At 41.8% G+C, this 22,692-nt stretch overlaps 1 protein-coding gene across 1 annotated transcript; it reads right to left on the bottom strand.

Annotated features, from left to right (window-relative positions):
* Positions 1–173: 173 nt before the first annotated feature.
* On the bottom strand, positions 174–19,834 carry RAB32 (RAB32, member RAS oncogene family). The gene is made up of 3 exons (XM_063151537.1): positions 19,606–19,834; positions 3,887–4,164; positions 174–1,713 (listed from the first exon to the last, which is right to left on the bottom strand). Exons 1-3 carry the CDS (start codon positions 19,832–19,834, stop codon positions 1,564–1,566), a joined length of 657 nt encoding a protein of 218 aa, XP_063007607.1. The 3' UTR covers positions 174–1,563.
* Positions 19,835–22,692: the final 2,858 nt, after the last annotated feature.

Raw genomic sequence — 22,692 nt, 5'->3', positions numbered from 1 at the left:
AAACTCAGTTTTGGTTTATGCCAAACCTTGCTGTGGTAACTTTAAATAATTCTTTAACATAGCACACACTAGAAGATAAAGTTGTTTTCAGATGTCAATGGAAGTATTTGAGTATAGGGTGGAACATATGAGAGGATTCATGTCCTCAAAAGCATACACCAACACACAAAAGATGCCCAAATATATTTATTTAACTCTTAAAAAGTATGTTACTCTTTAGAAAAAAAGACAGCCTAAGAAATCTCAATACAGATTAAAGTATGTCAAATCCTGCATATATCTAGTTCTGATGTTTACCTAAACATCAGCACCATCAAACCCAGCAAGGTAAGACTTCTGAAGTAATGAGGTACCGAGACAGAAGAAACCCTTAAAATAAAGAGGAGCTTCAAAGCCTTTGAGCCAATCAGAGCCAGAGTTCCAGAACACATCCAAGAACCATGAAATATCTCTAATCCTTTTGAACTTCATTTGCTGCCAAAAATACATGAGTGTTATAACAAAGAAACATAAGTATCTCAGTATACAGTTACAAACTGGTAAGCCAGTTTCTTAGTTGAAAGAAGTCAAAAGAGTTCTAAAACTGACAAAGATAGAGCTTGGGGCAGAAAGGTTGACAGACTAGCATGAACCAATTAAGCTATTTCCCTCAAGACCTCTCTCCTTGCTCATGGTATTCTGAACCATCTCCAGACAGAAGAAAAAGTTCATCATCACAGGACAGTAAGATACTTACTTTTTGTACTCTTGGTAAAGTTTTCAGTGTTAGTGCATGAAGAAGTTACTAGATGCTTATTTCTGGATGTGCATAGGGGTGAGGTTACTACAACTATGTGCCAGCAGTACAACTGTATTGATTAATGTGTTTCATATGTAAAGTATTAGCTGAAAATATTCAGCCTTAAATTGCTGAAGATGCATTTTTATTAGTATCTCTATAACAATGTCTTTCCCTTGTTAAACACAATAACAACCATGTTGCTTTTACTCAGTGGTAAAAGCCATCTACTTCACTCAATCTTAGTGATCACACTAGGAAAGATACCTCCCATCTGTCATTGGCCCCTTCAAGATTTCTGGGAGGTGTTGATCCAGGAGAACTAGCAAAGAGACAGATCCTCATGGTGGGCATAATAAATAGGGACAATCGTGCTGGTGAGAAGGCTCACGTGGGACATAAGTGGTGACAAAGGAATAGTTTACTTTAAAGGTGCAAGAGTCTAGTCACCTAAAAGTGAGTCCTATTTGGAATGTAGCATATGTCCTAGAAACAAACTCGACACTGAATGTTGTCTTTGTTCCTTTCAGGAGTGTAAACACTATCTTATGTTCTCAAGTAAGAAGACACTAATCAGACTTAGATGCAGACACTCAAGCAAGTGGAATGATAACTCACAAGATACTCAGTTTCATGCTAAACAAGAATATGTAAACACCCAAATGAGTCACCAATTCAGATAGTACCAGACACCCCATATGGATTGTCACATCGCAGCACCATAGCAGCATTTTGATTTAAAGCAAAGTCCTGCTGCTTATCCCATCTACTGAACGGTGGTTGCATTAGCAGCACTGTGATTTACTCTCTGCTTTCAATGGGTCTAGGTCCAGTTTTGGTTTCCCCACATCATTCTCTTCATTAGGAAAGGTTTTGTAATTGGCAAGGATGTTTTCCACCAAGAATCGAGCAGCTTCATCTATGTTGATGTTGTCCTAAAAATGTTGAAAACAAGGAAGTCAGTGATCTTTTTGAAACAGTCACACATTCCTATTAACAGCCACACTTTCCTAAAGCTATCCAAAAAGAAAATAATTTTTCAGTCTCATCAGTAGAACACAAAGAGTCTAGATGCAAGAAATCATTGCTCACCCTTTTTTTTTCTGAAAAAGTTAGCAGAAAGATTGCACACAAAATTATTCATCCATATCACAAGCTGAAATCTGATTTGAACCTAGTAGGAAGTCAGGGGAATAAGTGTCACCTGCATTTGGAAGACTGACAAATGCCTAAGTGCATTTCTGCATCAGGAAAGATCCTAGACAATTACATCATCTGCAGTATTGTCCTACCTTTTGGACCCTTTTTCTGTTTCTGATGGAATTTGGATGCACTCATCTTTTCCATGAACCTCAAAATCACAACGATTTCCTAGTGCCCTATCTAGCTACTCCACATATTCTTGTGCATACTTTGAAAAGTCCCTTCCCATACACCCTAAAGAATGTATGTGTGCAGGATACTTAGAGATGTACTTTGCCAGAATATCCCAGTTTCTGAGGGTACAAGCTGACCTAGTGCCAAGGAGTCTCCAGCCAGAGGTTTGACCTATTTGGGCCATGTGGTAGCACAGGGCTGCCATGTCTGGAATTGCTCATCTTCACTTCCAAAGGAAATACCAGCCCAGTATATTATTTATGACTGAAGATCCAATTATCAGTTCCAACAGAAAGGCAAAAGCAGATTAATAGGATATCCAAGTGGGCAGGACTTAAAGCCATAAGCTGTTTTGGTATACTTAGAAAACAAGATACTTGTCCTAAATTTTTGCTATTTCCACTACAATTCTTCAGAGTTCTAAACAAGTCAATTAATATCTAAGCCAGAACTAATTGCCTGGACTTTTCTCTGCAGCAAGAACCTTGTTTTACACTGTCCCATCTAAAATGCCACCTAAAATACAAGTAATACAAGTTGCCACTAGAATTTAACATCAGATTTTTCCCCAATGTTACTGGCATTTATTTTTAAGCCTTAATGCAGTTTATACATAGCAGTATTACAGGCAGGTAAAGGTTCGGGGAAGACTTTTACCAAAGCAAAACTTGATATTCTTTTTGAGTATAAAGAGCCTTAAAAACAGAGCTTTTAGTAGCAGACGGATGAGTTTGGAAATACCTTTTCAAACACAAACAAATTGCTAGCTAATTTAACCAATTCCTTTAAATGTGTATCCTTCTCTGAAAGTAAACATAGAACAACTTGTTACTTTGTTTCTTAAAGTCTCCTTAGAGATTCTTTGCTTTTTAAGAGTTGTCTAAACATCACTGTGTAGCACTTCAGCAGCAGCAGCTGAAGGAAGTAGGCAAGACAAGGGAAAAGCAGGACCTTGAGGCCTATCTTGCTTTATAAAGGATTTATCAGCCAGACCAGTAAACTGGTCTGTCAGCCACACGGTACTCATCTAGAGGAGTCCTTCATTTTAAGAATCAGTTGGGCTTTAAGGAAATATTTGATTTCACTTCTAGCTAAGCTGCAGCCAGTTTAATCTGTGCATTGACAAAACATCTGTAGACTAAAACTGCATAACACATTAAATTACTCAAAGTTAACTGACTAAAGCAGGTTTCTTTCTTAACTTAAATTACTATACAGAATAATTTTTTTTCTCCAGTTCAGTCTTGACATTGCCTGATAAAATAGAAAAGCACTTTAACAACACTGTGGGTAGGTAATAATGAGTAAACAAACAGCTTCTTCACTTCAAATCTTGCTGTTTCTTACATAAAACAGTGACAAAAGCAAATGCAATTTAAAAACCTGCACCTAAAGATGACCTGAATTTTTTGGGGAGCTTGATCAGCATTTAGTAGTGTTAACATATAAAGAATGACTGATCCTCACACATGCAAGATGAAAAAACTTATCAAACTCAGATAATCAAGGTTTCCAGATAGTTTCAAGATGCTCTGAATTTGAGATATCTTTTCATCTAAATCAAATATGCCTCATCTTCTTCAGGAATGAAGCTAGCCAAGACACGTGTTCAAATTTTGCTGAATTTCACTGTCACTCCCTATACTTGATAACTTTATTTCCTACATGATTATATTCACCCTTCTTATGCCAGTACTCAAGAGACTAAAAATATTTTTCTATTAAGCTTACCTTGGCAGATGTTTCAAACCATCCAACAAAGCCACCTTCTCTGCAGAACTGGTCCATTTGAGAGGGATTCTGGCTGCCATCTTTCTTCTGGTCACACTTGTTTGCAAGGAGAACAGCAGGGATGGGGCTGCCATTGGGAAGTAGTACTTTACTGTCCAAATCATGCTTCCATTTTGAAACAGCCTCAAAAGTGGAGCCTCTTGTGACATCAAAGACCACAAAAGCACCAACTGCCTCTTTGTAGTATACTCTGGTCATATTTCCAAAGCGCTCCTGGCCTGAAAGAGAGGACAGTCACAGAGAGCATTTCTATTGCAGCACAAACTGTATTCAGTGTAAACAGCTTAGTGTATCAGCTTAATCCATAGAAGTTTGGCATTTGGGTCTAGTCACCTAGGGCATAAAACATTGCCTTCTCTATCTCACCTAAGCTCATTGTAACAGCTATTATTTACACCACACATGACAAGTCAGATGCTTAAACTAGTTTGCAGTCCCAACCACGACTTCAAGTTTTGCTTAAAAAACCCCTCAAGTTCTACACTTATATAGTCAACTTATTTGTTGAGTAGAGTTGTTTGACAAGTAATGCCTGAAAACACTACCAACACAGCTATACACAAATCATTATTTCATCAATTTCATCTGGCTAAATCTGTTAACTTGGACTTCATTTTTTCAAGTCTAAGATTTACTCGGGATTAATTTTCAACTATAGAAGTTCTACAGCAATCCTAGGATTTAAAGCAAGGACAGTTAAAGTACAATTATTCACAACAAAAATCCAAGGGAAAAAAAAAAATCAATTGCCCATAAGCAGAGAAAACTCAAAAAAGCCTTTTCTTATTAAGTACAACTACTTTAGCCAGAATACTTGAAATACAGAATTAGAGTGTGCCAGTTCACTTTTTCTTCTGTTTGAAAGGCCAGACTATCATGGTGTGTTAACATTTAAGTGTGTCTAGCAGTATCAAGTCCTAGCACATTGTTTGAAAAGTCTGGGCTACTAAAATAGCTTTCTGCTTGCTTTGGAAATCTTCACTGGGAAAAGCAGTCCCTGAACTCTATGATTTAGTTTTACAGTGTGTCTTCACTTGAGCTTTTATCTTTTCATGCATATGAGGTTTAAAAGCAGCTAAAGGAAGAGCTGTATTTGGAAATCTAGTTGTCCTCTGTTTATAAACATTCAAGTCCTCCTTTGATTAGCAAGGACAAACAGATACAAGGAGAATTGGGTGTGTTATCACCTTCTCAGAAAGAGACCAAAATTCAGTAAATGAAGTTGTCAAGAGATCCCATCCAGCAGTGTTCTTTTCCAGCTCATTTGCCTCATTTTAATGTCAGTAATTCAGAGTATGATTAGCTCATTCCCTACAGACAGTTTCAGAAAAGGTTGCCTAAGCAGCTACTATAATGACCTAAAAACAGCAACAGCCACATTAAAGATCCAAAGAACTATAAAGAAGCTGACTTCATTTCTGGCTGTTCACTTTAAACTATGATGCTGCAGAAAGCAGCATCACTACCCAGCATATTCTTCAGAACAGAGCTTACACATTATTTTTTTTCACTACATCTTGTGTAAGAACAAGCATGATCCAAGAAGAAATCTCTTAACTCCATACTCAAAAGTCAAGTTTTAAAGCAGCATTAATGCCATGGACTTTAACACAATGCAACAAGATAGGCACCAAGCCTGCCTCTCTGTGACTGTGCCTCTGGAAAAGCCACACTGCTAATAGAATTCTCCTAAGCAGAGTACACAAATAATTCACATTGTCTCCCTAGGCTGGGCTTTTATGCCTGAAAGAGGTTTTTAGAATAGCCTTACTAGAAACCATACCACTGACCACTGTTTCCACCAATCAAGTACCATTGAGGAAGAGTTAGATCAGAAGGCCTTTACTACTCCTGTACATCAATGATGTCACATTTTTAAAAACTCCACCTGTAGAATGTAGAGATTTTGGTTTTGGAAGTTTTGGTTGAGTTTTTTTAATGGAGTTTCACAGTGTCAAATTTAGTTACATTAAGCCAGTCACTGCACAGAGTACCACACAAGTTTTGAGGAGCTCCTTCTCAACTTCCTCATTTGTTGAGCTGCCAGTTTCACCACCAATTCCTGCCACATGGGAATACCTTGGACTATGCTAAAGCACTGACCCCAGCATCCAACACAGGGAGATATCCCTTCACACTAAAGGACAGTCCCACAAAACAAACAGTGTAATCTCAAGGCCTACAATGCTCTGCACCAGCCTCAGTCTTCTACAGAAAGAGTTTTTCAATTCAGCCCTGAAACGGTCCAGAATTGAGCACCACTTGCTGTTATTGACATGAGACTGAACACGAATTTGAAGCAGCAAGGAAAATGGTCCCATGAATCCTCGCTATTCAGTTGCTGGAGAGCTGGGAGGCTTCCAGGCTTTTCTTAAGGCTGTTTTTCCAAATATTTGATGAACACTTACATAAGAAAATTAAGCTGTATTGATTAGTTGCAGGAAGGGTTACTAGATTGTTACCAGAAGGAATAGACAGAGTATGATCACTACATAGGAAAGCTAAGTTATTTAGGAATGGCAGAAAAGATCATCAGGCAGTTACCATTTCTCAGATAGCTGTGCATGCTCCACATAAACAAGGCTGCAGTCACTGAGCACAGTGCAGGACATTACTATTGACTGAATCCCTTCCTGCCTATTGCCCTTCCATCCCAAACAGCTGTAAAGACAGAAACAGCTCACAAGGTGGCCAGATGAGCCTCATATAGCAATAACCATTCCTGAAATATGCACAACAGCACATTTAAGGTGAAATTAGTACAGTGCTACATGTAGCTTCCAAAGCAACAAAGTTACAAAGCACAGCTCAGAACCAAACCTGAGGAGTCCACCAAAAGTAGCCTTGTACAGTGGCTGCTCAGTGTAAGAAGACAGCAGTCCTGCTAGGAATGGAAGTCAGCATGGAACTGTATGTTGCTTAGTATTCTATAGCAGCCACAGTATAAACCACGGGCTTTGCCTGTCCACAACAAGCATTTAACGCTTATTTCCAAGAACTCTTACCTCTCTTGTAGTATGAGTTTTAGAGAAACATCAATATATATGGTTCCACAGTTTTAATTTGGGTGAAAGTAGAAAACTGATGTGCCTATCAGCAAGAAAGCTTCTATTTTTACTTACTAGATTAAAGCTTTATATTAGGAAGATTTGCTATCTCTTACCCTTAAACACTACAAGCTCAACAGCCTTGGATTCTTACAGATTAATGCCTTTTAATATGTCAAATACCACCCAATATGAATACTTCCCTATTCTAGAGTAACCCAAACCAGGTTGTTACAGAGCTGTTTTCACCTCTAGAATTCACATCCACTAACAATAAACCTGACCTGAACACTACCTTGCCAACTGCTCTTTCATCCTGTCTGGAGCCTAATGAAGATGGATATACTGTATTTCATACAAAGACAGAAGCAATAAAACAGGGCCTGCCCAGGAGGTAAGAGTTTTGTTTGGTAAAAGATATACAGCATGAGGCAGGAAAATAATTCAGTTTAAACTGAGTGGACTTTCTTTATAATCATGTCATTACTGAGAAAGCACATGCTGACCTTCTTGTCTAGGATGCAGAGCATTCTAGACAGTTGTTTGAAAATTGAACAGGAATTTCAGACAGAGCTTTTGCAAGGCAAAAACAACAACCAGAAAAAAAAAAAAACCCACAAAAGAACTCCAACCAAACCCACAAACCCTCAAACAGAAAAATCAAACTACAAAACACTAATCCTCCAAATTCAAGGCTGAACATAATTCTCTTTGTTCTTAAAACTAAATGTCTCAGCTTCTGCCATGCACAGTTCAGAGATCCGTCACGCCCCTTCCTCTGTCCAGCAAGATATTTGCTAGTCATTTCTCCATATGTGACAATTGAGCTGTACAGAAAGTGGATCATACCCCCAGAGAAGAAAAAGGCTAAAAGTGAACAGATTAAACTAGACTTAAAATCCCCAGTGTGTACAACGTTAGAAAGAAGAGAGCAGGAAGATAACTAATTGCTTAGTACAGCAGTAAAGAAAGGACATCCCAAGATTAATCATTCTGTTATGTCCAGTGACTAGGCATAAATCTGATGCCACTAAAGTACAGTTTTTAGTATTTCAGGTGTAAATGAGGAGCTAAGATACAGGACAGTCACAGGGATCAGAAGTTTAATTTGGAAGTATGGAAGTGATTTCATGTAATGCAAACTTCTGCATTCTCAAACCACAGTTTCCATATCAAAATGACTCAGCACCTATCATCACTGTATTTTCCAGTAATTGCAACAACCTTAAGTGAAATATTTGCGCAATGACACACATCAGGAACTAATTCACCTCCCTACAGCAGCACCACAGGAATAAAGTTGACTTTAAAACTGCATTAGAGCTTGGGAGCTATTGTCACTGCCCAGTTTATATTGTAATGGGGGTGGAATGCAAGTTAAAAACTACAGGAAAGAAATTGTGGGCTGTAATTTAAGATTAAGCATTAGAAGCTTTATAGTTATCCTTTACTGCAAAAGGTAAGTTATCATTGCAGCCTTGCCTTGAAGTACATTTTAAAGTGTTTCTAGAGCAGTCTCAGTGTAAGGGAGAAACACTAGCGTCCTGTTTATTACAGCAGTGTGACCTACTATTGTAGCAGTTCTTGTGGATATTTAGCAAAAAAGATACCCTAGACTCCTATTATTTCACTCACATTTTCAACTTTTAACTCCTCCTACACGATGGGAATTGGAGGCAGAAAAAACAATTTAAATGTACAAATGACTGCTGGATATACACAATAATGAGTCTGTCAAGCTTCCTTCCCCCAGACTATTTGTTATATTAATGAGTTGATAGGCAGTTTATATCAACTAATAAGTGAAAGCTTTTTTTTTTTTCCCAGAAACACCTGAGTGACAATTTCAACTCTCACTAAAGTTACTGTCACCCAGTGTGATAGATTTAATCTAAATCCCCATCCAAAATGGCTGGGAACATAGTTCAATCCTCTAATTGAGTTAGAACTACTGTCACTTTCAAAACAAGCCCTTCAAGTGCCACAGGCAGGAAAAGACCAGACTCTGGATGCCAGCTGGATGTTCGGCAAAATATAGCAAATACCCAGAACTGCCCTGAGGATTAATCTCCCAGTTCTCCAGACATCTAATATACATTTTAGCATTACCAGGGTCAGGTGTGAGTTGACTGAAGTTCCTTTTTAGAGAGATATACAAACATGTTACTGGCAAGTTACCACTGCTGACAGCTATCCCCCATCTCCCCAAACCAGCACATCTTGTCCCAGAACTGTCCTACCTAATTAGATTGGATCTGTTATTCTGCAAGAAGTAGGTTAACCAAACCACTATCAATATTACAGCTCACATGCAAGTGTGTCTGCCTGTTGTTTCCCACAGATAGTAGCCATAGATTGAGAGTAGACAGACTACAAGACTGTTAGTACCAGATGGCTCCCCACTCCTCAGTCTTATCCATTTAAGCTAAAATTGTAAAGTTGCCACAAGTGAAAACCATGGAGGTGTTGAACAATGCATTTATTTAATGACAGACAAATTTGCAGATGACATCAATCTGAGTGGTGCAGCTGACATATCTGAAAGATGGGATGCCATCCAGAGGGACCTGGACTTGAGAAGTGAGCCCATGGGAATCTCATGAGGTTTAACAAGACCAAGTGCAAGGTGCTGCAGCTGGGTTGGAGTCCCAGCACAGGCTGGGTAATGAACAGACAGAGCAGCTGGGCCAAGAAGGAATTAGGGGTGCTGACAGATGAGAGGCTGGACATGAGCCAGCAATGTGCACTTGCAGCCCAGGAAAATCCCTTGTATCCTGGGCTACATCCAAAGCAGCATGGCCAGCAAGGCAATGGAGGTTGATTCTGCCCCTCTGCTCTGCCTTTGTGAAATCCCAACTGGAGTGTGGTATCCAGCTCTGGGATCCCCAACATAAAGACATGGACATGTTGGAGTGAGTGCAGAGGCAGGCCATGAAGATCAGAGGGCTGGAGCACCTCTCCTAGGAACACAGGCTGAGAAAGCTGGGATTGTTCAGCCTGAAGAACAGGCTTCAGGGTGACTTGAGGCCTTGCAGCACCTACCTAAAGGCAGCCCTACAAGAAAGACAGAGGGGCTATTTACAAGAGCATGTACTGACAGAACACAGGGAAATGGTTTTAAATTAAAAGTAAATATGGATAAGATATTAGGAAGAAATTCTCCACTGTCATGGTGGTGAGGCCAGAACAGGTTGTCCAGAGAAGCTGTGGATGCCCCATCCCTGGAAATGCTCCAAGTCCAGGTTGGGTGGAGCAACCTATGGTCAAGTCCCATGGCAGCAGAGCTGGAACTAGATGATCTTTAAGGCTCCTTACAGCCCAAGCCATTCTGTGATTTTATGACATTAGCATCTCTAGCAGATGTTAGAAACCTGTAAATGTTAAAGAACATCCAGGTTGACTTTTACCTTCCACCACAGAGAAAAAGTGTTATTTGTGGTTCTGGTGACAAACACAGGCTAAGAAGTGAGAATTACTAGAATATTATATCTTCCTGTATGAGACAAGTACTAGAAATAACCTCACTGACTGCAGTACTTAATTTCTGACAGCCAAAAGCAGCCTCAGACAATTACAACTGCTAGTGCCCTTTCTTACTATAGGTGGTATGGGTAAGTTAAGTGACCACTGGATGGACCTCTTCCCAACATTAACCCTCTCCCAAATGCTTCAGAACAGTCTTCAGGGCAAAAGCCAGTTAATCTCTGTTCAACTGACTCACACTTTATTGTAAGAGACAACCTTTGATCCCCTGGTTACGTCTATATTAGAAAGCTGCAGGGTGCAGTTGGAGCAGTTCTGTTGAACAATGCAGTGTCAGAGGCATGACACTGACAATATATACTGTACACACACTGTATGTATGAGACCCTGTAGCCATTGAAAAGTTACTGATGAATATCAGCTCAAGTGCAGCAGTATTTTGATTATTTAGATCATATCACAAAGTATTTCCACATGTTCACAGAAGTCACTATTTCATTCTGAAATACTAGGAAGCAGTTTGCTTTGAAGTTCCATTTCCCAACACAGCTAGTTTCTAAACTAAATTTGTTAGCTACATGAAACTTCAAAATCAATGACTAGTCCTTCCATTCACTGCTTTAACACAGGACAGTCCTGTTCACTACCTGTGAAACAGGAAGAGCACAGAGATGGCAAGTGTTGGAAGCTAGATCCCAGATTTGCAACAGGAGCCAGGATCACTTCTGCCAACCTAACAGAAAAGGCATGCCATTCTCTCCCACAAAGACAGAAAGTTTTCCCTCAAATAATTACACAGCTCTCCCTGGGAATTTTACAGCAACACTAACTTTTCATTATTGCCTGTAGTCTTGCACTAATCTAATTACTTAATTGTCCAAACTGACTTCAACAGCTTAGTGTTGTGCCTTTAAGAAATTGAGAGGCAACACCCCGCACTAAGAGTTCAATGGGTTTTGTCCAACATCGTATGTATTTTATGCAGCAGTATGACAGTCATGTTTGTATAAGAACCCACCTGGGGTTTTTTGCATCTTTGCTCCACAGCAAGTGAGAGACAGTCCCTGTTTAAGCACTAGATTTCAATCCCCAGAAAATCAGAGTGCAACCAAGCTAAACAGTTTCTAACTAGCTGTCAAATCCAGCATGTATAGAACAATTCCCCTGCATAGGTACTCAAAGAGGTTGACATAGTCCAATTAGTGCCAGCAACAGCAAGAATTGGTACTGCCTACCTTGCTTTAACAAGACTTACCCAAACAAGTAATCTGCCAGAGTTAAGCTATTTCATGCCTGCCACCCTCTGATCCATATTCCTTGGTGTGCTGCCCTGCAGCCAGAACTGCACTGTGTGCTTCACAGTGATGCTGCATGGCACTACAGCATTTCACAGCACACAGCAGAACAATTCTAAAGTCAGTTTGTCTCCAGAACAACTTTATCACGAGACTGAAAAAATGTTAATCTCTAAAATGGTCAATGTGTCATAGCACATTGTGTGTGATTGGAATTTTGTATCAAATTGCTGCCACTTTGCTCTACCCAGCACTCTTAGCCTGGGAGCACTTAAAGAACAAGTTCCCATAAGCTGTTTGCAGTGACATTCAGAGACTACCTCTCAACCTATTATTTGAAAAGCTGCTAAAATCCATACAATAAGGAATATTTGTTTTCATTACCTGCTAATGTAGAAGCCACCGCTGCTCAGAGCTTGCCAGCCTTCTCTAGACAGTTAAGACATTCCTAAGCAAGCTCTATTAAGCCCTAAAATCCCTCCATTTCTCAAAGCATAATCACACTCCATTTATCCTCTTTTTGTGTCTCTATAGCCAGAAGAAATCTTTGAATATTGAATACTGTACCACAGTAGCTTGAGAAGCATGCTGTGCTTTGTAGTCACTGCTTACTGCTGGTCACGCTAGCTTTAACATCTGCAGGAATTTCACAAGAGGTATCCCTTTATTTCCATGCAAAAATATAAATAGACATTCCCTTCCTGCAAACTGCTTCTTTCTAAGTGTGGTGTATCACAGTTCTGAACCTCTGAAGCAAGTACTTGGAGGGAACCATTTACAGTAGACTACAAAAGCAAAGCAATGGTTACCACTGGAATTCATGGAAGCTATGTCTGACAGCTGTGAGACTGAATCCAGTGATCTCACTCACCACTGAGAGGAAGAATCTTATTTTTTACAGCATGCTAATACCTTTTCTGGAACCAGTCAGCTAAGATTATTCTCTTTGCTTTATGTCATAAGTTGAGAATTACCCCTTTACAGCACTTGCCAACTCAAATTGTACTTGTGGATATGCACTTTGGTAACACCCTGTCCTAATGTGCACCTAAAGCAAACCAAACTGGTAAGAGGCAAAGCGGCGATGTAAATAAGGTTAAGCACCAAGACTCTGAAGCTGTAAGTTCTGAAGATGAAAGGACAGTTGATAAAGCTTGATTTACATTCATGTGATTGCCATACATTAAGAGAAAAGTGTATATTCAACATTGCTTGACTTCAGAGACAAACTGGTGCAGACAATGTGCTTGACTTGTCAAACCAGCTTAATTTCTGACTACTTGAGTCAGTATTATATGAAGGGCAGGAATTTAATATTTGCCTTCAGAAAAGTGGGCAACCCACATGAGATTATTATTTCTGCAAAGAACTCCAGTTTTATGAACTAATCCAAAAGTTAGTTATGTTGAGCTCTATGTACTATTTTTCCTCCTGTCTACTCTATTGCACTTAAGAATTTAGGTATTGTTTGCCTTTAAGGTAGATTTCCCCTGTCTATTTGATGTATACCCACTCAGCCATCCCTGACTCTCTGTATCAGAGTACTAGGAAAGAGTTTTTATTGCGATCTTGTAGGAAGCACAAAACTTCTGAGCAACTGCTGGGCAACATCTGAAAATAAGGCTGAAGAACCATCTATTCCATAGTGAATAGATGCTCAAGGACAAAGTGCATTTCCATTGCTGACAGAAAGCAGAAGTACCTCTAAGATAAATACACTGAACTCTGTTTTAAGCCTGTACTGGATCAGGTAGTCTTTTAGGATCACATCTTTAACCCCATTTCTCATAGAATACCTTGAAATGCCTAATGAGGAAATTCTAAGCTAATTTCCAAGACAATCAAAGAACATCTGCCTCAATTCTCCCATTTAACTGAACTGTCCTGCCTTGCATAATCAAAATTACCACACTAGACTATCTTACAACACCAACGTCAAGACAGTAGCATTTCCCATATACTTATGGAATTTAATCAGCATAATGGTTATAGGCTTAGTTCAAAATAACATATGCAATACTTGGAGTGGCTACATAACATAGTACTAAGCAAAAAAACCTTTGCCATTATGAATGCTTTGGTACTCGACTGATAAGATGTGGAAATTCCTTCATTAGACCAACAAACACACCTTATACCTTGATAACATTTGATTAAAAGTGTATTTAAACAGGACTCCCAAAAAAGAAAACATGCAGAATCTGTTTGTATTCAGAGATGTCTGAAAGTTGGAAAAATACCAAAACCCCAAGTTTGACACATTCAGAACTTATTGTGACATGACATTTAGCTGTAGAGCTCCAAGCACAGAAAGTCATTCTGAAGTGAAAGCTCATAACCCAAATCCAGCTATTCCAGAAAAGTCATAAGAAAGGACGCCCACACAAGATTTCCCACAGAGGGATGGTTTCTAGAAGGAAACAAAGTACCTTCAGTGCTGTTTCTTGCCTCTGTGTTCAAAATCTATGTGAGCAGGCCTTCTACTTCCCATTCCCTAACTTAATCTGCTAGTTTTGCATGTTTCCAGTAAGCATAACCCTTAAGCAAGTTTTCTCTCATGAGATTTATATTTAAACATGTGTGAGCAGGAAGCAGTCAGAAATGAAGTCTTTCACATCTCCATGAGTCTGAAGACATAATCACATAGAAGATTCCCCAGCCCTGACTGGGAGCTTTCTGACCTCAACTATAAGGAAAATGATAGCACTCCTAATCTCCACCTGAAGGCTGCTCCTGGAACCTCCAACACTCTATAAACCAGGAAACAACCTCAGAAAACTTACAAGTTTCTGAAAAACTCTGAGCTCCAAGTTCTGCATCCATTTCTGACATGGTTATTTATGCTCACTCATTAAGACTATTTATAGTGGTGAGAAAAAAATCTCCACATTTGAGGGAAGGTTACACTTGGATTGTCTTGCCTCCACCTTATGCTCACTTGTACCAGGCACATAGCTAAGCAATTTTTTCATGGTTTTTTTCTGCAAGAGTTGCCATTTTAATCCCTTTAACATGCATTGTGGCTAAGGACAAGTTGTAACAAGAATACCTCAACTACTTTTAGAGACAGCTGCCTCCAAGTTCTCCACACTTAGGAGAGACTTCCCCGCAAAGCAACTGAAGCATACATGCCTCTGGCACAGAGCCAGGTATGGATGCAGAACAGCAGAAGTTTTCTGCTTGTTTTCCTATAGACTTTCAGGGATGCATTAATATCACTTAACACTTGCTTCAGACCTTTTTTAAAAAAAATAAGGTCAGTCCATAATTCAAGACAAGCTAATGCCCCAGTACACAAAATCAACTTGGCAGCCTCTATGACATGCCAATGGCACAAGTGCAGAGCAGCTGGAATAGAGAGCTGCTTGAAACCAGGGTTTTCACATGGAAGTAAGCTATCTCACATACTGTGACTGCCTGGATGCCTTTGAAAGTCAACCATATCCATGGTTTCCTGTACTCTCTCCCATTTCTTATGGCTTCCTATAGAAAAGTCTAGCAGTTACTTAAAAAGTTAATTTGCTCTTAACATCCACTCACATATCTTAACACTTACTTGTCTTCATACAAGAGATGGGTTATTCCCCCCTTCCTCAATTTAGTATTTAACCAAAATATTTGGTCTAATATCCCCATCCTTTTGGGATCCTGTATATAGTTATAACAATTTACAGTTCAGTTCCTCTCAAGGGGGCATGCAAGATTTTAGTAACAAATTTATATGCTACATGCTTGCTTATCATTCAGCTCTTGAAAGCCTGTAGAGCATGTTTGCAGTATCAAAGTACAATGATTCCTCTTCTGTTTGGCCAACTTCATAGCCATACAATGCCAATTAAAGCATTACTTCAGTTTCAATAAATATTTATACAAAGAAGTTTTAATAAAATCCTAGAAGTAGAATGCTATTACATAAAAGTTAATTTGGAATTCCTCAAAAAAAAAACTAAAATCATCTAAAAGTTGCCATTAGTGACATTCTTCATGAGAAGCCAACCTCAAGCCACTATCTATGCTCTTTACCACTCCTGCTCCCCAGAAAACTGCACTTCACACAGGCTGATGTGAGTGACAGTGATAGTCAACATGAGCACAAAAGCAGCAACTAACATAGTTGCTGGTTTTACTAGATTAGCTCAAAATTTTCCACGAAACTGAAAATCCTTTAAGTCCTCTTTCAATATCACCTGACAGCTTCATCAATATGCCACACACAGCTCCTGAGCACGCTGTGGTCAGTGCAGTGCTCACTAAAACAGCACCTCCTTCAAGTAGGAATCTCTACTGTTTTGAAAGACCATCAAAACACTTCCCTATCATTAAGATTTCTTTGGTTTGCATCTCTGTACTACAATGACTCATTCCTACATCCTATTTATGTTGCCAATCATTTACGCTCTTTGATCAATGTTTTAACACTTTCAGAATTTATCCAGAAAGATAATTTTTCATTACTTCACACATCAAAACAAAAAAAAAAGGCAACAAAAACCAAAAGCCAACCAAACAAAAAAGCCAAGAATAATGCCTAAAGGCAGCTAAAGTTCCTGCATGAACACACGTATAATCTGTTCATCTCCTTTCAGAATGCTTCTTTCTTTATGCTGCAACCAAGATAATTTGACAGTGACCAATCAGTCTTACTCTCAAGCTTTTTCATCACCTTTATTTAAGAAGTTACAACCTGTGTCTAAAAACTAAAACACCTGACTATCTCTAAAATACAAATGTCTAGGTACAACAGTAACCTTCCTTCCTCTTCATTATTTTACATTCCTTCTCCTTTGATACTGCTGCAAGAATTTGTACTACTTTGTACCTTACAAGAGGCCTATTTTCAGCAGAAGAAAAAAAAAGCATAAGTAGTGCAACGTGGTCATGCTCTATTTGACAGAATTATCTAATCACAAAAAAAAAAAAGACCCAAAACCAAAACAACCTCAGCAAGCACAAGAATTTGAAGTCATCCAGTAACCTACTGCATCGCAATAAACAGCACAACATTGATAATTTTGCCTACAATCAAATCAGAAGCCAGCATAGTATCTGCATTATGATCTTTAGCTGATGCATGAACTACAGGGTCAGTTCTTATCATTGACTGAGGTACAAAACCTTAGCTTGCATCACCCAGCTCTTTAAAGAAAGCTTCTTACGATGAACTGTTACGCACAAGCTTTGATCTAGTGAAAATAACATCCCTTTCTATCCTTAAGGGTTAGACTTTAATTCAGCCTTTTTAAATGCATCAAAATAAATTCAGAATGCCAGCCCTATATTGCTTGCAGGGAAGTCACATGTAACATTACTTACCACAAGATTCAGATCTCTTCAAGAGATCTAAAGCCGTTTGTCTGCACACACCAGCAGGCAAAATTATCTACGAGCTGTTGAAAGCCAGAAGACAGCTGGGCTGATGAGTTAAAAAGGAATGACTATCACATGCTCAGACACTGCTACACTTCAATAAAGCACTTTAGAGAATGGTGTCTATGACTATAGAAGCCATCTTCAACCTGGTTCTTTAACTAATAACTTCAATATAAATCTGTTAACATCCGCAAGTATTTAGAAATATTCCTGATTGTACACATAAAGAGCTGCAGAACACACTCCCAAGTTGAGGACTTCAACAGCTTTAAGACCATCAAATACCCTTACACACACTAAAACACTCTATTTTACTAATTAACTCTCAGATATCAAGGGCTATAGGAGTCCAAATTGTTGCTGTCACACTTGCTCAGCACAACCCAATCAAAAATCACCAAGATTACTTCTCTTCTTTGTATTGTTTCTTCTTTTTTTTTTTCCATTGGGCAAGCTTCCCCCAGCCTTTGGAAACAGAATACCCCAAACTAGTAGATTAGACTAAGAGTTTGGAGTGCAAATTGCAGAACAGTTGCAGCTTCCTTTTTAATTTCTGCTAGGGAAAGACTAGTCAGGGGGTTCATACAAAAGTCTTATAAAACAGGGAAAATATTTCAGTGACAGGAAAAATTTTAATTCCTCAATCAATTTAATTCTTCAACCAATTTACCACAAGCTTCTAGGGATTTATCAGCAGCTCTTAACTTAGTCTTCAGCTATCGGTGTCAAAAATACTCCAAGGGCAATAATCAAGACTGAAAAACACTGTCTTCTGGATCAGGACACTAATGCATGGACGCATTGATAGAACTTGCCAAGCTGTAAATAGGTTCTGTCCAAACTTTGTGACAAGTTCAAGCTAAGTTTCTGCCTATCCTGTTGAAACAGATTGCTTTGGCAAAGCACACAGCCTACCCAAGTCTGAGCAATGAAGGGCTGAGAAGTCAAATACAAGGATGGCAGCCTGCCAAACCCCAGCATGCCAAGAGCCTCCCTTCTTCAATCTTTGGAACCCCAGGCTTGCTAAATATACCCAGGGGACTGCAGTAGCTTGTACTGATACTGATAATTGAGTCACAGAAAGTTAAAACTGATCCACAAGAGGAACACATCAGAAGAGAAAGCTTGCCAACATCTTACTTGCTCTTCAAAACAGCAATTAGAAAATATTTTCATTTGCCCTGCAGGCCAGCAACAGAAAGATCCATGGTGTATTTCAGCATGACAGTATGAAGGCTCTTTAGTTTGAGGAATCACATTTGAAGTGTTTTAGAGCAAAAAGACCAGGAGCTGAGGTACAGCTGGTCTGTCACAGGGTTACAGCAGCCACATGCCACACTTCCTCATTTCTGAGCTTCCACTGATAAGCATAAAGTTCATGAAGACAGTAACTACCAGCTTTTTTCCCTTGTGTCTTCCAGCAGTGTAAGTTCAAACACTAGCATTTGAAATCAAGTCTGCTTTGTCAGATACAAGGAGATATTCTGAGGGTGGTAGACAGAGATGAGGGGAGCTGCAGGGTAACACCTGGGCTGCACACAAAGCTAGAAATGCAATACCAACCAAGGTGATTACAGAGCTAAGAAATAGACTTTTTATGAGACCACGGCAAAACAGAGATTGTTCTGTGGCATTTGACTCCACAGCATAAGCAAAGTTAACCATGGCAGGTATACAGTCCGAGTCTTGGAAACAAGAGATGCTGAAGAACAGGTTTGAATCATATATAGGAAAGGAATAATGCATTGTTTGGACAAGTAGATGGGACTTTTCTTCCATGTGCTCAAACTATGTTTCTAATTCACAAATTTGTGATTTGAACATAGAACTAAGCATAACAGAAGCTCCACCCCCTCACTCAATGCAGCAGGGATGAAAACTACTTTTAAATTAACCAGGTGACTCCAAGCATACAAAGTTTAAGCATTCTTCCTTTGAGGACAATTTTAGCTGTTTGAGTTACCTTTAACCTGTAAAGCATGGTGCATTAGATGCATTACAGAGCCACGACCCTGAATTTATTTATCCATAACCAAGGATAACCAAGGCCCCCCACCACGCAGACAAGCAGGTCAGGCAGAGCAGTACAAGCAGTAACAGTCCGGGAGCCCTGGATCCAGCAGCGAGAGCAAAGCAGCTGTTCGAGGACTGCTGTAAAACCCTGGGCCAAGCCAAGAGCCCCACAGTCTGCTAACGAGAGAGGGCAAAGCCCGTAAAAAATGAAAAACTTCACTCCCACGTCAAGACCTCCTTCTACTTACAGCTCAAACGCAAGAATGAGAAGTTTCTTATAAGGGGTAAGACAAAAAAAAAAAAAAAAAAAAAAAAAAAAAAAAAAAAAAAAAAAACAAGAGCCAAAGCACACTTCTCTCCGCAGAGGCCGTGCGCCAGGCCCCCGGCAGCCGGGCTCCCAGCGCCGCCGGGCGCACCCTGCGGGGAGCAGCCCGCCCGTCCCGCCCCGTACCTGCGATATCCCAGAGCTGCAGCCGCACCAGGGTCTTGCTGTCCCAGTTGATGACTTTGAGCGCGAAATCCACGCCGATGGTGGCCCGGTAGTGCTGGGAGAAGAGCTGGTGCACGTAGCGCTTGATAATGCTGGTTTTGCCCACGCCTAGCTCCCCGATCACCAGCACCTTGAAGAGGTGCTCCCGGCACTCCGGCACGCCGCTGCCCGCTCCTTCCCCGCCGGCCATCCCTCCCTCCCTCCCTCCCGTGGAGTGCGGCGGAGAGGCCGGGCTGCCGGGGCCGCGGCTCTCCCGCTTCTAAACTTTCCCAGGCAGCAACTTTCCTGCAACTTTCCCCAGCCGGCTCCCCGCAGGGCCGGCCCTCGCCGGGCGGGGGAACACGAAGCGGGACAGAGGGCGGGAGGGAGCGGGGAGCGCCAGCCACCACCTGACTGCAGTCACAGGACGCGGAAACTCCGCGGGCTTATAGCGGCCCGGGGGAGGGCGGTGGGAGGGGCGGGGAGAGGGAGCGGCCGCCCGCCCGCCGCTCCGGGACACCGGGCGGGAGGTGGGAACGGGAAAGGCCCGGGCCGGGAGGAGTTCCCTTGCAGCCGCTTCGGGCGGGTCGGGCTGGGAGCGGCAGGGCAGGGCAACGCAACGCGGGGTGAGCCTCAGAAGCGGGCTCGGGTTGGGGAAGTGTCAGCTCTCTGTTCGTACCATTCTTCCGTACTTGGCTTCCAGTGGCGGTGGCGGCAGCGAAGTTTTCTCCCGGTGAACTCTCTGAAAGCACCCGGGTTCTCTCCCCGCCGTCCGGCAAAGAGTGTTTTACGGCACAGAGGTCCATGGGACAGAGGGCCTTGTCAGGATGCGTGGCGATGGCAGCGTTCCATTGGCCGTGCTCGCTCCCAGCCTGCATTCCCAGGAGCCAGCTTGGGGAGCTGTAGGTGCAGGATGCTGCACCCCGGCCCCCTCCCCGCCCTCGCAGGCCCTGCAGTGCGGCCTAGGGCTGCGTGTGGGCTGGGCTGGGCTGGGCTGAGCCCGGCCGGGCAAATAGGGCCGGCAGTGCGGGCCGGGCTGTGCTGAGACAGCGGGGCTAACAGGGCCGGCAGTGCGGGCAGGGCTGTGCTGATACACCGGGGCTCACAGGGCCGGCAGTGCGGGCTGTGCTGATACACCGGGGCTCACAGGGCCGGCAGTGCGGGCTGTGCTGATACACCGGGGCTCACAGGGCCGGCAGTGCGGGCAGGGCTGCGCTGATACACCGGGGCTCACAGGGCCGGCAGTGCGGGCTGTGCTGATACACCGGGGCTAACAGGGCCAGCAGTGCAGGCAGGGCTGTGCTGATACACCGGGGCTCACAGGGCCGGCAGTGCGGGCTGTGCTGATACACCGGGGCTAACAGGGCCAGCAGTGCAGGCAGGGCTGTGCTGATACACCGGGGCTCACAGGGCCGGCAGTGCGGGCTGTGCTGATACACCGGGGCTAACAGGGCCAGCAGTGCAGGCAGGGCTGTGCTGATACACCGGGGCTCACAGGGCCGGCAGTGCGGGCTGTGCTGATACACCGGGGCTAACAGGGCCAGCAGTGCAGGCAGGGCTGTGCTGAGCCTCTCAGGGTAAACAGGCCCGTGCCCAGGCGGCAGCAGTGGCACAGCTATGGCTCTGCGGAAAAGGCTCGGGTGAGCAGGGAAGAAATCACCTCCTCATCTGCAGGATTGCCATCAAACACCTACAGCTAAATTTGGTTCCCTCCTGTTGCTAAACTGATCTAATAAAATATTTTTATTTTTTTCTGGTTGTTTTAAAAATTATCCTAGGCAGTTATAGAATCGTGGAATGGTTTGGGTTGGAGGGAACCTTGCAGATCATCCAGTCCCGACTCCTCTGACATGGGCAGACACCTCCCGCTAGACCAGATTGCTCAAAGCCAGGTCCAGGGATGGGGCATTCGCAGCCTCTCTGAAATAGACACCTTGTTAGAAATCAATATAAAACAAGTTTCCTGACCTTAGGACCATGTAATACCATGGGTGCTGACTACAGGTGCTGGGGAAAAAATAAACATCTTTGCTAACATACTCTCCAATTTAAACACACAACCCCCGGTGCCTGTGCCAGTAACAAGAGAATTAAGTTGTGTGGTAGCGTCTCCATGCAGTAATGTTTGTTTATCATGTAAATACCTAAACAGAACTATTTTGTGCCACAGAGCTATGGCAACCACTCCAAATGGGAAATGTCACCTGGTTGTCTGGACAGCCTGTGTGTACAGAGGCAGGTAGCCCAAGGGAGGATCTAACTAGCAGCGAAGGGATGCCCCCAGTGGGAAAGAAAGTAGCGTTTAAAATACATGGTAACCTCTGTCAAACAATCCTCAGTTGCTCCTGATACTATAACAGTTTTTTGCACATACTAATTTCTTTACAATGTTTTAAATTAGTGGCTTCAGTAAAATGATCCAGGTATCCTCAGGTGATTTTTGGACAATGTGTATTTCCATGTCACACAAAGATGGTTCATGCAGTGTAGATGGGAATAGGTGAATAGAAGAGCTGTTTGGCAAAATAAGGCAAGAAATGACAGCATTCTTGGAGAAAAATTGTGTTTGGGGATTTTGGTTTGGTAAAATTGTAAATTTGTCATGGTATGTTAATTCCATGACAATTTCTGTAATGAGTATTTACTTGCCCAGCAGTAATGATAGCAGAATATAAACTGGGGGAAGACTATAATTTAGAAACAAGATTTTTTCTTTTCTTGATGGAGGGAGGCACAGGGCAGCCCAGGTTCCTGCCAAGAGATGAGACAAGCAAGTAACACTGTCTTTATCCGGGAGGTTGAAGGCAGATGTGAAACAATATTATTTCAGGTACAGGTAGTTTAACCATTGTGGGTTCTGGTAAACCTCTCTATAACCAGTCTATATCTAGACTGAGGCCTTTTTCATCACAAGGGTCCATTCAAACAGGGAATTTCCCTGGCATGCACTGAAATTTCTCCCCAGATAGGTGCCTTTTGTCAAACTTTTCCTTTGTCTTGCAAAAACATAAGTGGTTTGGAAATGAATTGTCACATGCTCATGTAAGGATGGCTGGAGTTTAGGATGGA

Source organism: Melospiza melodia, chromosome 3, assembly GCF_035770615.1.
Source record: "Melospiza melodia melodia isolate bMelMel2 chromosome 3, bMelMel2.pri, whole genome shotgun sequence".
NCBI lineage: Eukaryota > Metazoa > Chordata > Aves > Passeriformes > Passerellidae > Melospiza > Melospiza melodia.
Note: the sequence above shows the minus strand (reverse complement) of the source record. Positions and strands in the feature narration are given on the sequence as shown.

Excerpts from the sequence above, each read along its gene's own strand:
- RAB32 (XM_063151537.1), bottom strand. The coding sequence starts at position 19,834 with ATGGCCGGCGGGGAAGGAGCGGGCAGCGGCGTGCCGGAGTGCCGGGAG. Across the intron at positions 4,165-19,605 it reads GCAGCTCTGGGATATCGCAG|GCCAGGAGCGCTTTGGAAAT; the intron begins GTACGGGGCGGG and ends CCTCTCTTTCAG. Across the intron at positions 1,714-3,886 it reads GGTTTGAAACATCTGCCAAG|GACAACATCAACATAGATGA; the intron begins GTAAGCTTAATA and ends CAACATTTTTAG.